Source organism: Somniosus microcephalus, chromosome 3 (genome assembly GCF_052327205.1).
Source record: "Somniosus microcephalus isolate GS21.2 chromosome 3, FLI_Smic_1.0, whole genome shotgun sequence".
Taxonomy (NCBI): Eukaryota; Metazoa; Chordata; class Chondrichthyes; order Squaliformes; family Somniosidae; genus Somniosus; species Somniosus microcephalus.
In genome coordinates, this window is record NC_140989.1 from 369,572,514 (window position 1) to 369,586,937 (window position 14,424).

The following is a 14,424-nucleotide window of genomic DNA, read 5'->3' on the forward strand; positions in this document are numbered from 1 at the left end:
CAGCCCCTTATTCTAAGATTATGCCCCCTAGTTCTAGTCTTACCCATCAGTGGAAACATCCTCCCCGCATCCACCCGATCAAGCCCCCTCACAATCTTATATGTTTCGATAAGATCGCCTCTCATTCTTCTGAATTCCAATGAGTAGAGGCCCAACCTACTCAACCTTTCCTCATAAGTCAACCCCCTCATCTCCGGAATCAACCGAGTGAACCTTCTCTGAACTCCCTCGAGAGCAAGTATATCTTTTCTTAAATATAGAAACCAAAACTGCACGCAATATTCCAGGTGTGGCCTCACCAGTACCCTGTATAACTGAAGCAAGACTTCCCTGTTTTTATACTCCATCCCCCTTGCAATAAAAGCCAAGATTCCATTGGCCTTCCTGATCACCTGCTGTACCTGCATACTAACCTTCTGTGTTTCATGCACCAGGACCCCCAGATCCCTTTGTACTGTAGCACTTTGCAGTTTCTCTCCATTTAGATAATAACTTGCTCTTTGATTTTTTCTGCCAAAGTGCATAACCTCACACTTTCCAACATTATATTGCATCTGCCAAATTTCTGCCCACTCACTCAGCCTGTCTATGTCCTTTTGCAGGTTTTTTATGTCCCCTCCCATCTTTGTATCGTCGGCAAACTTGGATAAGTTGCACTCGGTCCCCTCCTCCAAATCGTTAATATAGATTGTAAAGAGTTGGGGTCCCAGCACTGACCCCTGCGGAACACCACTAGTTACTGATTACCAACTCGAGAATGAACCATTTATCCCAACTCTCTGTTTTCTGTTAGATAGCCAATCTTCCACCCATGCCAGTATATTACCCCCAGTCCCGTGATTTTTTATCTTGTGCAGTAATCTTTTGTGTGGCACCTTGTCAAATGCCTTTTGGAAGTCCAAATACACCACATCCACTGGTTCCCCTTTATCCACCGTGTTTGTTACATCCTCAAAGAATTCGAGCAAATTTGTCAAACATGACTTCCCCTTCATAAAACCATGCTGACTCTGTCCGATTAAATTATGCTTATCCAAATGTCCTGTTACTGCTTCCTTAATAATGGACTCCAACATTTTACCAACCACAGATGTTAGGCTAACTGGTCTATAGTTTCCAGCCTTTTGTCTACCTCCCTTTTTAAATAAGGGTGTTACATTAGCAGTTTTCCAATCTGCTGGGACCGTTCCTGAATCCAGGGAGTTTTGGAAAATTACCACCAATGCATCTGCAATCCCTACCGCTACTTCTCTCAAGACTCTAGGATGTAAGCCATCAGGTCCAGGGGATTTATCCGCCTTAAGTCCCATTATCTTACCGAGTACCATCTCCTTAGTGATTTTAATCGTGTTTAGCTCCTCCCCCCCTATAGCCCCCTGTTTGTCCAGTGTTGGGATATTTTTAGTGTCCTCTACTGTAAAGACTGATACAAAATATTTGTTCAGCGTTTTTGCCATCTCTATGTTCCCCACTACTAATTTCCTGGTCTCGCCCTCTAAGGGACCAACATTCACTTTAGCCACTCTTTTTCTTTTTTATATAACTGTAGAAACTCTTGCTATCTGTTTTTATATTTTTTGCTAGTTTACTTTCATAATCTATCTTCCCTTTCTTAATTAATCTTTTAGTTATTCTTTGCTGGCTTTTAAATGCTTCCCAATCTTCTATCCTCCCATTAGATTTGGCTACTTTATATGCCCTTGTTTTCAGTCGGATACTATCCTTTATTACTTTACTTAGCCACGGATGGCTGTCTGTTCTTTTACGCCCCTTTTTCCTCAGTGGAATATATTTTTCTTGAAAGTTGTGAAACATCTCCTTGAATGTACACCACTGCTCATGTACCGTCTTACACCTTAATCTATTTTCCCAGTCCACTTTAGTCAACTCTGCTCTCATACCTTCATAGTCTCCTTTATTTAAGCATAGTACGCTGGTTTGAGATCCAACTCTCTCACCTTCCAACTGAATTTGGAATTCAACCATGTTATGGTCACTCATTCCAAGGGGATCCTTTACTAGGACATTTTTTATTAATCCTGTCTCATTACACAGGACCAGATCCAAGATTGCCTTCCCCCTGGTTGGTCCAGTAACATACTGCTCAAGGAACCCGTCCCTAATGCACACTATGAACTCTTCCTCAAGGCTGCCCTGCCCAATTTGATTTGTCCAGTCAATATGAAAGTTAAAATCCCCCATGATTATAGCTGTTCCCTTATTACAAGCCCCAACTATTTCCTGATTTATACTCCGACCAATAGAGTTGCAACTGTTAGGAGGCCTATAGACAACGCCCACTAGTGACTTTTTCCCCTTATTATTCCTTATCTCCACCCAAACTGTTTCACTATCCTGATCCTTTGACCCAATATCATTTCTCACTATTGCAGTGATTCCATCCTTTATTAACATAGCCACCCCACCTCCCTTTCCTTCCTGTCTGTCCTTCCTAATTGTCAAATACCCCTGGATGTTTAGTTCCCAGTCATGGTCACCTCGCAGCCATGTTTCTGTAATGGCCACCAGATCATACCCATGTGTAGTTATTTGTACCGTCAACTCGTCTATTTTGTTACGAATGCTGTGTGCATTCATATAAAGAACTTTTAAATATGTTTTGTGACAATTTATTCCTGCTTTTACCCCGTTTACTACTTTAACTTTATCTTTATACATTCTGTCCCTTCCTGACACGCTCTGGTTTTTAATTCCCCCACTGCTACCTTGCTCTATTGCCTTCTCCGCTGACATTTTTATTTTTCGCTCTCTTGAAACCTCCCCCCAACTAATTAGTTTAAAGCCCTCTCTACAGCCCTAGTTATTCGATTCGCCAGGATTCTAGTCCCAGCACTGGCCAAGTGAAGTCCGTCCCAACGGAACAGCTCTCTCCTGTCCCAGTACTGGTGCCAGTGTCCCAAGAAGCAAAACCCATTTCTCCCACACCAGTCTTTGAGCCACGCATTTAACTCTCTGATTTTATTTACCCTAGCCAAATTTGCTCGTGGCTCAGGTAGTAACCCAGAGATTATTACCCTTGTGGTTCTGTTTTTTAATTTGGCCCCTAGCTGCTCGTACTCCCTCAGCAGAACCTCTTTCCTTGTCCTATCTATGTCGTTGGTACCAACATGGACCATGACAACTGGATCCTCCCCCTCCCACTCTAAGTTTCTCTCCAGCCCAGAGGAGATGTCCTTAACCCTGGCACCGGGCAGGCAACACAGCCTTTGGGACTCTCGCTCTCAGCTGCATGTCATTGAGAGATGAGGGAGGTTTGAGGGGAAGGGTTTGTTCCAGATACTGAAATGGGCTCTGGGTCAGCAGGTCACAGGTCAGAGAGCGTAGGTCCTACTTACGGCCACTCGCGACGGTGTCAGGGAGGCCTGGAGAGGGAAACAGAAACAAAGAGAGTTAGAGAGACGTCTGATTAACAATCTGTCTCCATAAACACACTAATCCAACCCATCACATGGAGTGTTGATGAGATGGACCTCACTCAAACTCAGGAACAATGAAGTGATGGGGATTGGCGGGCTGCATCCTCTGAGCACTCACACCAGCCCTGGGTCACACCAGCTAGAGTTGCTAAAGAGCTGACGGAAGGTGAGCCTGAGGTTAGTCCGTGGCTCCGTTCCCACTCCGTGTGATTAGTGTGTAAGTCCGCAGGGTTAATAGGTAAGGGTGTCAGTCATCACACAGACCCCTCGCTCACTGCCCAGTCCTGTCATCTGGAATGTGCTGCCTGAAAGGGCGGTGGAAGCAGATTCAATAGGAACTTTCAAAAGGGAATTGGATAAATACTTGGAGGGGAAACATTTGCAGGGCTCTGGGGAAAGAGCAGGGAGTGGGACTAATTGGAGAGCTTGTCTCTCTCTCTCTTTATTTCCTTCTCTTAATTTCTGTCTCTTTCTTACTTACTTTCTCTCTCTCTCCTACCCTCTCTATCTCCGTTTTTTCTCACTTTCTGTTTCTTGACCTTCTCTTTCGCTCTTTCCTTATCTATTTCTCTTTTTCACTCTCCCCCTCACTTTCCCTCTCTCCTTCTGCCCTCACTCTCCTCCCTCTATCTCTCTCCCTCACTCTCTCTCCCTTGCTCTCTCTCCCTCGATCTCTCCCCCTCACTTTCCCTCTCTCCCTCTATCTCTCCCCCTCCCTCTCTCTCCCCTCCCTCTCTCTCTCTCTCCCTCTCTCTCCCCTCCCTCTCTCCCCCCTCTCTCCCCTTCTCTCTCCCTTTCCCTCTCTCTCTCCCCCTCACCCTCCCTCTCCCCCTCTCTCAGTGGGCTGTGGGCTCGGACTCTGTTCCTCTTCCCTGGGTCTGGACAATCTCCCGCTGGGATCGCTCTTTCCACATTAACACAATCACAACCATCCATTGGGTTGTATTTTGGAGTCGATGCGTTGCGGGGAGTTGGGCTGAGAATGAAATCTGAAGCAATCTTGCGCCGGCACTGGGCCGGGCCGGGAAGCTTGGGTTACTCACACACATTGACCGTCCCTTTGGGGATTGGGAGGTACGAGCCCGCTCTCCACGCTCCGCCTTGAAAGCCTTTCTTGCATCTCCCGCAGTCCGGCCCCGTTGTGTTGTGCTCGCACTCGCAACTCAGCTTCCCCTTCTCCAAGATACAGTTGTTGGCGTGAAGATTGCACTTACACCTGGCAAAAAACAAGGGCAGCTGCTTTCAAATGGGCTGAGCAGCTGGGTTAGACTCGGGACTCTCCGCTCCGGGACTCCGCTCTCCCTTTCCCAGCTCAGCTCTCCCGACACCAACACTTTTCTGACACTTATTGCATTTCAAACTGTTCCAGGCCCCTCAGAGCAAGAGCTTGCATTGATAGAGCGCCTCTCACCCTCAGCACATCCCACAAAAGCACCTCATTGGCTGTAAAGCGCTTTGGGATGTCCTGAGGGCGTGAGAGGTGCTATAGAAATACAAGTTCATTCTCCCTTAACAACAACACCTGCAACTACAACAACAACGTGCATTTATATAGTGCCTGTAACTAGTGAAACCTCTCAGGGTGCTTCACAGGAGTGTAAATCAGACAAACTGACCCCGAGCCCCATAAGGAGATATTAGGACAGGTGACCAAAGGCTGGGTCAAAGAGGGAGGTTTTAAGGAGCGTCTTAAAGGAGGAGAGGCGGAGAGGTTTAGGGAGGGAATTCCAGAGCTTAGGGCCCAGGCAGCTGAAGGCACGGCCGCCAATGGTGGAGTGAAGGGAGTGGGGGATGGACAAGAGGCCAGAATTGGAGGAGTGCAGAGGTCTCGGAGGGTTGTGGGGCTGGAGGAGGTTACAGAGATAGGGACTGGTGAGGACATGGAGGGATTTGAAAACAAGGATGAGAATTTTTAAATCGAGGCGTTGCTGGACCGGGAGCCAATGTAGGTCAGTGTCAACAACAACTTGCATTTCTATAGCGCCTTTAACGTAGTAAAATGTCCCAAGGTGCCTCACAGGAGCGTAGCTCGGACAGAATGTGACACCGGGACACAGGAGGAGGAGACACTCGGAGCGGAGACTGAAGATGAAGACTGAAAGACTGATAATCTCCACCTTCCCTCTTCTCCTGGGTCAGTCCCCACTTTCCCCAATTTCACCCAAATACCAAACGGGCCGGATTGTCCCAGGGTTTGCTCAGAAAGGGTTAAACCTGGGAATCTCTTCAAAGGTTTAAACTGAAATCATTCAATTCCCGCCGGGCGAGGAGCTGCCGGAAGTCCAGGAGGTGTAAATGACCAGTAATTGATGATTGAGGAATCATTAAATATTAACTCTGTTACAACTCAACACTAAGCTAATACCAGCCACATCTTTTGCTGCATGTTTATAAACTATCATTAATTCATTCATTTGAAGATTGAATTCCCTGTCGTGGTTACAGTGCTAGTTAACAGAAGAACATAAGAAATAGGAGCAGGAGTCGGCCATTTGGCCCCTCGAACCTATTCCGCCATTCATTAAGATCCGGCTGATCTTCTACCTCATCTCCACTTTCCTGCACTATCCCCATATCCCTCGATTCCCTTAATATTCAACAATCTATCGCTCTCTGTCTTGAATCTACTCAACGACTGAGCCTCCACAGCCCTCTGGGGCAGAGAATTCCAAAGATTCACCACCCTCTGAGTGAAGACATTTCTCCTCCTCTCAGCCCTAAATGGCTGACCCCTTATTCTGAGACTGTGACCCCTGGTTCTAGACTCCCCAGCCAGGGGAAACATCCTCCCTGCATCTATCCTGTCAAGCCCTGTAAGAATTCTCTATGTTTCAATGAAATCACCTCTCATTCTTGTAAACTCTAGAGAATATAGGCCCAGTCTACTCAACCTCTCCTCATAGGACAATCCCCCCATCCCAGGAACCAGTCTGGTGAACCTTCGTTGCACTCCCTCTATGGCAAGTAGATCCTTCCTTAGGTAAATGTAAGAAGTCACACAACACCAGGTTATAGTCCAACAGCTTTATTTGAAATCACAAGCTTTCGGAGCGCTGCTCCTTCGTCAGGTGAAGTGGAGAAATGCATAAAGACACAGCTTATATAGTCAGAGAATCATGTCAGATGTTTACAGGTAACCTTTCCAACTGCCATTAATCACACCTCGGCAGAGAGATAATCACAGCAGTCAAAGGTGTGAATGGTGTCCAAACAGGTCAGTCAGGGCTGACCTGTTTGGACACCATTCACACCTTTGACTGCTGTGATTATCTCTCTGCCGAGGTGTGATTAATGGCAGTTGGAAAGGTTACCTGTAAACATCTGACATGATTCTCTGACTATATAAGCTGTGTCTTTATGCATTTCTCCACTTCACCTGAAGAAGGAGCAGCGCTCCGAAAGCTTGTGATTTCAAATAAAGCTGTTGGACTATAACCTGGTGTTGTGTGACTTCTTACATTTGTCCACCCCAGTCCAACTCCGGCATCTCCACACCATGGCTTCCTTAGGTAAGGAGACCAAAACTGTCCACAATACTCCAGGTGTGGTCTCACCAGGACCCTATATAATTGCAGTAAGATGTCTTTACTCCTATACTCAAATCCTCTTGTAATAAAGACCAACATACCATTTGCTTTCCTAATTGCTTGCTGTACCTGCATGTTAACTTTCGTGTACAAGGGCACCCAGGTCCCTCTGAACACCAACACTTCCCAATCTATCATCATTTAAAAAATACTCTGCTTTTCTATTTTTCCTGCCAAAGTGGATAACTTTACATTTCTCCACTTTGCCATGTTCTTGCCCACTCACTCTAACAGATTTGTCAAACATCATTTCCCTTTCATAAATCCGTGCTGACTTTGCCCAATCCTTTTATTATTTTCTAACTGCCCTGTTGCCACGTCCTTAATAATAGATTCTAGCAATTTCCCTACTACTGATGTCAGGCTAACTGGTCTGTAGTTCCCCATTTTCTCTCTCCCTCCTTTCTTAAATAGTCCAAAGATGTGCGGGTTAGGATGATTGGCTATGATAAATTGACCCTTAGCGTTACGGGGATACAGTGGGATATGTGTTGGTGTAGGGGTTACGGGAATCGGGTGGGATATGTGTCGGTGCAGGCTCGATGGGCCGACATGGCCTCTATCTGCACTGTGGGGTTTCTGTGATTTCTGTGATACATTTGCTACCTTCCAATCCGCGGGAACCGTTCTAGAACCTGGAATTTGGAACATGACAACCAATGCATTCACTATCTCTATAGCCACCACCTTCAAAACCCCAGGATGTATGTAGGCCATCAGGTCCAGCGGATTTATCGGCATTCAGTCCCATTAATTTCTCCAGCACTATTTTTTTACTGATACTAATTTCTTTCAGTTCCTCATTCTCGCTGGACCCTTGGTTCTCCACTATTTCCGGGAAGTTTTTTGTGTCTCCTTCTGTGAAGACAGACACAAAGGGGTCGATTTTCCCAAAGCTGTCGGGAAGAAGGCGGGACTACAACTTTCGGGTTTTAGACCCGCCTACATCGACGTCCGGCCAATCCGCACGAATTTCCCTTGATTAACCTTGTTGAGCCCGCCCAGCCAATTAAGGGCCACCCGGCAACAGGTGACATCACAGACTTGACAGATGAAATATCAGTGTTTCACAGCTGTTTGAAGCTGCCAAACGCTGACAGTCTGAGTTCTAACATGAGTCCTTCTGCACAGACTCAGTTAGAACTCTCAGCAGCACTCAAAGCTGAAGGCTGTCACTTTTCACAGATCGCAGCCGTTCAGCTTTCAGTGCCGGCTGAGTGATGGGCTCCCGATGCCTACAGGAAGAAAGGCTGTTAATGTAAGTACAGGTAAGTAAAAGTTCTTTACACACTTTAGACACACCAAACACACTTACCTTTGCACTCATGCACCCATCACTCACCTGAGCACCGACATCTCGACCCCTCCAGCTCCTTCAACCCGACGGCCCGCCTGCTCTAACCTGGCATGGTTTGGAGCCGTCGGGAAACCCACACGACACCCCTCAAAATAGGGATTAGGCTAAAAAATGCCTGTTAACTACCTGTTAACAGGCAGTTAATTGGCACTAATCCTTTCCCGCCTGGGGTCGACGGGTCCCAGTGCGGGGCGGGTACCCGCTGCCTCTGAAACTTGCGTGGAGCGGGGTTTTGGGCAGGATGGTGTCGGGACCCCCGAATTCAGGATTTCCCCCCCCCCCCCATACGCCTGAAACCCCGCCTGACGGCTCCAGGAAAATCGACCCCAAAGTATTTGTTTAATTTCTCTTCCATTTCCTTATACCCCATTATAATTTCTCCTGTCTCAGCCTGTAAGGGACCCACATTTACTTTCACTAATCTTTTTCTTTTTACATACCTGTAGCTTTTACAGTCTGTTTTTATATCTCTCACTAGTTTACTCTCATATTCTATTTTCACTTTCTTTATCAATTTCTTGGTCCTTCTTTGCTGAATTCTAAAATCCTCCCAATCCTCACACTTACTACTCTTTTTGGCAACATGAAAAGCCTCTTCCTTTGATCTAATCCTAACTTTAACTTCTCTTGTTAGCCACGGTTGGACCACTTTTCCTGTGGGGTTTTTGTGCATTAAAGGAATGTATATTTGTTGTAAATTATGTATTAATTCTGTAAATACTAGCCATTGCTTGTCTACTGTCATGCCTTTTAATGTAGTTTCCCAATTGACCTTAGCCAACTCGCCCCTCATATCGACATACTTCACCGTGAGCTACAGGTTCCGATCAGGTGAATGAGCAACATTCAGTGAGAGAATGAGTGGTTTACACAACAAATTACTCTCCTTTCCCACACTAATCTCCAGGAAACGGGAGAGTAAAACTGACAGAAGCGGATATCAGTGATTCAGGATATAAAGAGGAAGCACAGGGTGAGATTTGGGATCAGTGGGATAGATTCGCTGATCTACTTTACTCCTGGACAATCCTACAATCCAAAAGATGAAAGGGTGGATTTTAACCCCACCCTACACAGCGGGAACTCTGTCCCGGGCTCCTCCACTCTCCCGATCACAAACTCCTCAACCTCGGACCCTGGGAGTGAATCCCACAGCCTCACCACTCTCTGTGTGAAGACGTTTCTCCTGCCCTCTCTCCTCAATCTCTCACATTTAATCTTTCTCTGGCCCCTCATTCTAAGGAAGAATGACCTTACATTTCTACAGAGCATTTCACCACCTCAGGACGTCCCAAAGCGCTTCACAGCCAATGAAGTACTTCTGAAGTGTGCTCACTGTTGTAATGTTGGAAACGCAGCAGCCAATTTGTGCACAGCAAGATCCCACAAACAGCAATGTTTCCGTCCCTAAACCTCTCTACCTCTCTCTCCCCCTTTGAGACGCTGCTAAAAACCTCCCTCTTTGACCCAGCTTTTGGTCACCTGTCCTAATATCTCCTTCTGTGTCTCGGGGTCAAAGTTCGCTCTGATTTACGCTCCTGTGAAGCACCATGGGATGTTTTACTATGTTAAAGGTGCTATATAAATGCAGGTTGCTGTTGTTCAGTAAATGCAGTTTGGAATGGCCCAAAGTGCTGTGACGGTCTCTGTGCCGTGAAGCGTGAGAACGCTGGTCTCGGTGACTCTGTGCTAACAGCATCGAGCCGCTGTTTAACTCACTGTGAAGGTGAAGCTTCACAATCTGCAGATTGTACCTTGCACAGTCAGCAAGTTGGCAGTTCTGGGCACTGTTTGCTAAACTAAGCAGAAACCCAGAGAGTTCCTTGGAGTCACATTAACAGCAGCGTAAACATTTCACTGCTCCTGTTCTCCAATTAGTGTCTGAAGATTCTCCGCGACTAAAAGCTGGAGCGAGTCTCCCAGAAGCTGAGTGTAGAATAATGAGGGAATGGCTCCGAGCCCCGGAGATTGTGTGATGGGTGAATGGGAACTCACTGACCCAGACTGAATATAGATTGAACACGAAGGGAGCGTTCAGTCAGAATAATTCATCAAATCATGAAGGGCTTTGATAGATTAAATAAGGAGAAACTGTTTCCAGTGGCAGGAGGGTCGGTAACCAGAGGACACAGAGTGAAGGGAATTGGCAAAAGAACCAGAGGGGAGATGAGGAGAATGTTTTTACAGCGAGTTGTTGTGATCTGGAATGTGCTGCCTGAAAGGGCGGTGGAAGCAGATTCAATAGGAACTTTCAAAAGGGAATTGGAGAAATACTTGAAAGGAAGAGATGAGCAGGGCTGTGGGGAAAGAGCAGGGAGTGGGACTAATTGGAGAGCTCTTTCAAAGAGCTGGCACAGGCACGATGGGCCGAATGGCCTCCTCCTGTGCTGTCTGATTCTCTGACTCTCTGAATCCTGATGAGACTGGAGGTCGGCAGTGTTGAGAGTAAAGGGACAGATTCTGCTCGCTCCGTGCTGCTCGATTGGCTGAACACTGAGCAGGAAATCGCTGCCTCATCACCAGCCAGCCAGCAGGACTCTGAAAGCTCGCTAACGAGCCCATCCCCAGGGGCAGGGGGAGCTGTCACAGTGCTGGTCTGTGCACACTGTCACTGAGCCATTCAGGGAAGCTTTCACACCCCACACAGGGGCAGCTGACGGTGCCGAGTGGGCCGGGGGAGGGATCCCGATCTATCGCTGGAAAACCTCCCCAGTTACCGAGCGCCCACATCAGCGACTCGGAGCAGAAGTGGTGAGGAGCTCTCACCCTCCGGGAATCTCCGATAGAGTGAGAGCCACTCCAAATGTTACACCGGATAGTGTGTCCCCCAGATCTTGGCCCTGATAGAGTGTCCCCCAGATGTTGGAGCAGATAGAGTGTCCCCCAGATGTTGCCCCTGATAGCATGTCCCCCAGATGTTGGCCCTGTGAGTGCCCCCAGATGTTAGCCCTGATAGAGTGAGAGCGACTCCAGATGTTAGACCCGATAGAGTGCCCTCCAGATGTTGGCCCTGATAGAATGCCCCCCAGATGTTGGCCCTGATAGTGTCCTCCAGATGTTGGCCCTGATAGAGTGGCCCCCAGATGTTGGCCCTGATAGAGTGCCCTCCAGATGTTGGCCCTGTGAGTGTCCCCAGATGTTGGACTGACACGGCGCCCCCTGGGTGTGAAATGTGGGGTCAGCGACTCTGGCCAGAAGGGGCGAGGAGCTCTCACCGCCCGCGAATGTCCAGGTTGGAGATGGCGTAGAAGTATTTGGAGAGGTTGTGCTGGTCAACACTGGTGGCCCCAGTGGCCGGCCGGAGCAGCCTGAGCCGCAGGTTGGTCAGGGTGAAGAAGTCCCTCAGGTCCTTGGTGGTGTCCAGCTGGCCGTACAGCGAGGCCATGTCGTGGAGACGGGGCCCCCCGAACAGGGCGAAACGCTCCTGGATCTCGAAGCGAACCATCTTGTCCATCTTCCACACGTAGCCCCTGGAGTACTCCTCTGTGCAGATGATGTCCAGCACCGAGGCCGGGCTCAGATCCCGGGCCGTTCTCGGCTCCATCCCGAAGGAGGTGAGGCAGTCAGCCGCGTAGAACTGGTAAGGCTGCCACGTCCGGCCGTGGTCCAGAGATTTCTCCAGGACCATCTGCTCCGGCCGACCCGACTCGAAGGTGATGACGATGTCCTCGGTCAGCTCGATGGTCTTGCCCCAGGACAGAGTGATGTTGATCAGGAGGGGCTCGGGGAAACTCCTCCAGGAGACACTTTGCCAAAAGGTGTTGGGAATCCGCCCCTCGTCATCCAGCATCAGCTCGGGCGGGTGTGCGAGCTCGGGCGTGTGAGCGTCACACTCGTTGTTGCACATGTACGGGTTCTCCTGGAAACGGAGACGGGAACAACACGGGTTAGATACAGAGTAAAGTTCCCTCTACACTGTCCCATCAAACAATCCCAGGGCAGGTACAGCACGGGTTAGATACAGAGTAAAGCTCCCTCTACACTGTCCCATCAAACACTCCCAGGGCAGGTACAGCACAGGTTAGATACAGAGTAAAGCTCCCTCTACACTGTCCCATCAAACACTCCCAGGGCAGGTACAGCACGGGTTAAATACAGAGTAAAGCTCCCTCTACACTGTCCCATCAAACACTCCCAGGACAGGTACAGCACGGGTTAAATACAGAGTAAAGCTCCCTCGACTGTCCCATCAAACACTCCCAGGACAGGTACAGCACGGGTTAAATACAGAGTTACGTTCCCTCTACAATATCTTAGAATCCAGGAATATCCACATACTCAGGGATTTCTTAATAAAACTGTATGTTCTCCATTGCACTACACTGTGTGCTCGACAGCTGGGTAATTATATCGTAGTAATGTTGAAGAATGATGTTAGCTGTCTAACTAAAAATAGCTTCACGCCACTGAAATATTTAGAGATCTGAATTATTAAACTGCACAGGATTTGGAAACAACTGCAAGAATCTCACCTCATCTTCCCCAGGAGTGATTCCCTGTCACTGGGAGAGATTCCCCGTGACTGGGAGCGATTCCCCGTGACTGGGAGCGATTCCCCGTCACTGGGAGAGATTCCCCGTCACTGGGAGCGATTCCCCGTCACTGGGAGCGATTCCCCGTCACTGGGAAAGGTTCCCTGTTACTGGGAGAGATTCCTCGTCACTGGGACAGATTCTCCATCACTGGGAGCGATTCCCCATCACTGGGAGAGATTCCCCATCACTGGGAGCGATTCCCCGTCACTGGGAGAGGTTCCCTGTTACTGGGAGAGATTCCTCGTCACTGGGACAGATTCTCCATCACTGGGAGCGATTCCCTATCACTGGGAATGATTTGCCAATCGTTTTAAATCAAGTCCTCTGGTTACCGACCCTCCTGTTCCTGGAAACAATTTTTCCTTATTTACTCAACACTGTTCATGACTTTGAACACCTCTATGAAGACTCCTCTTAACCTTCTCTGCTCAAAGGCAGTATTTGACCGAGTGTGGTATCAAGGAGCCCGAGTATAATTGAAGTCAATGGGAATCGGGGGGAAAATCCTCCACTGGCTGGAGTCATACCTAGCACAAAAGAATGTGGTTGTTGGTGGTCATTCATCTCAACCCCAGGACATTGCTGCAGGAGTTCCTCAGGGCAGTATCCGAGGTCCAACCCCAGGACATCGCTGCAGGAGTTCCTCAGGGCAGTGTCCGAGGTCCAACCCCAGGACATCGCTGCAGGAGTTCCTCGGGGCAGTGTCCGAGGTCCAACCCCAGGACATCGCTGCAGGAGTTCCTCGGGGCAGTGTCCGAGGTCCAACCCCAGGACATCGCTGCAGGAGTTCCTCGGGGCAGTGTCCGAGGTCCAACCCCAGGACATCGCTGCAGGAGTTCCTCAGGGCAGTGTCCGAGGTCCAACCCCAGGACATCACTGCAGGAGTTCCTCAGGGCAGTGTCCGAGGTCCAACCCCAGGACATCGCTGCAGGAGTTCCTCAGGGCAGTGTCCGAGGTCCAACCCCAGGACATCGCTGCAGGAGTTCCTCAGGGCAGTGTCCGAGGTCCAAACCCAGGACATCGCTGCAGGAGTTCCTCAGGACAGTGTCTGAGGTCCACTTCAGCTGCTTCATCCATGACCTTCCCTCCATCATAAGGTCAGAAGTGGGGATGTTCATTGATAATTGCACAGTGTTCAGTGCCATTCACAACTCCTCAGATAATGAAGCAGTCCGTGCCCGCATGCAGCAAGACCTGGACGACATTCAGACTTGGGCTGATAAGTGGCAAGTAACATTCGCTCATGATTTTGATCATCTCTATTAAATCTCCCCTTAACCTTCTCTGCTCTAAGGAGAACAATCTCAGCCTCTCCAGTCTCTCCACGTAACTGAAGTCCCTCATCCCTGGTTCCAGAAACGTGCCACAGCCTGTTCAGCCTTTCCCAATAGTTACAACCACTCTGTTCTGGAATCATCCTCGTGAATATTTTTAAATGAAATAAAATGGACTGTAAAGAGACAAGGGAGCTGACATTTGAAAGGATTTCTGACATGACAACATTTTGG

At 48.5% G+C, this 14,424-nt stretch overlaps 1 protein-coding gene across 3 annotated transcripts in view; it reads right to left on the minus strand.

The window, feature by feature from the left end:
• Window positions 1–14,424, minus strand: part of LOC147122431 (netrin-G1-like) — a 61,497-nt gene that overhangs the window by 13,241 nt on the left and 33,832 nt on the right. For all 3 annotated transcript variants that reach the window (XM_085983586.1, XM_085983588.1, XM_085983587.1), the window contains exons 3-5: window positions 11,597–12,240; window positions 4,481–4,653; window positions 3,357–3,383 (exon numbers count right to left, since the gene is read on the minus strand). In XM_085983586.1, coding sequence (XP_085839712.1) covers window positions 3,357–3,383; window positions 4,481–4,653; window positions 11,597–12,240 — 844 coding nt within the window. The remainder of the gene's footprint in view (window positions 1–3,356; window positions 3,384–4,480; window positions 4,654–11,596; window positions 12,241–14,424) is intronic.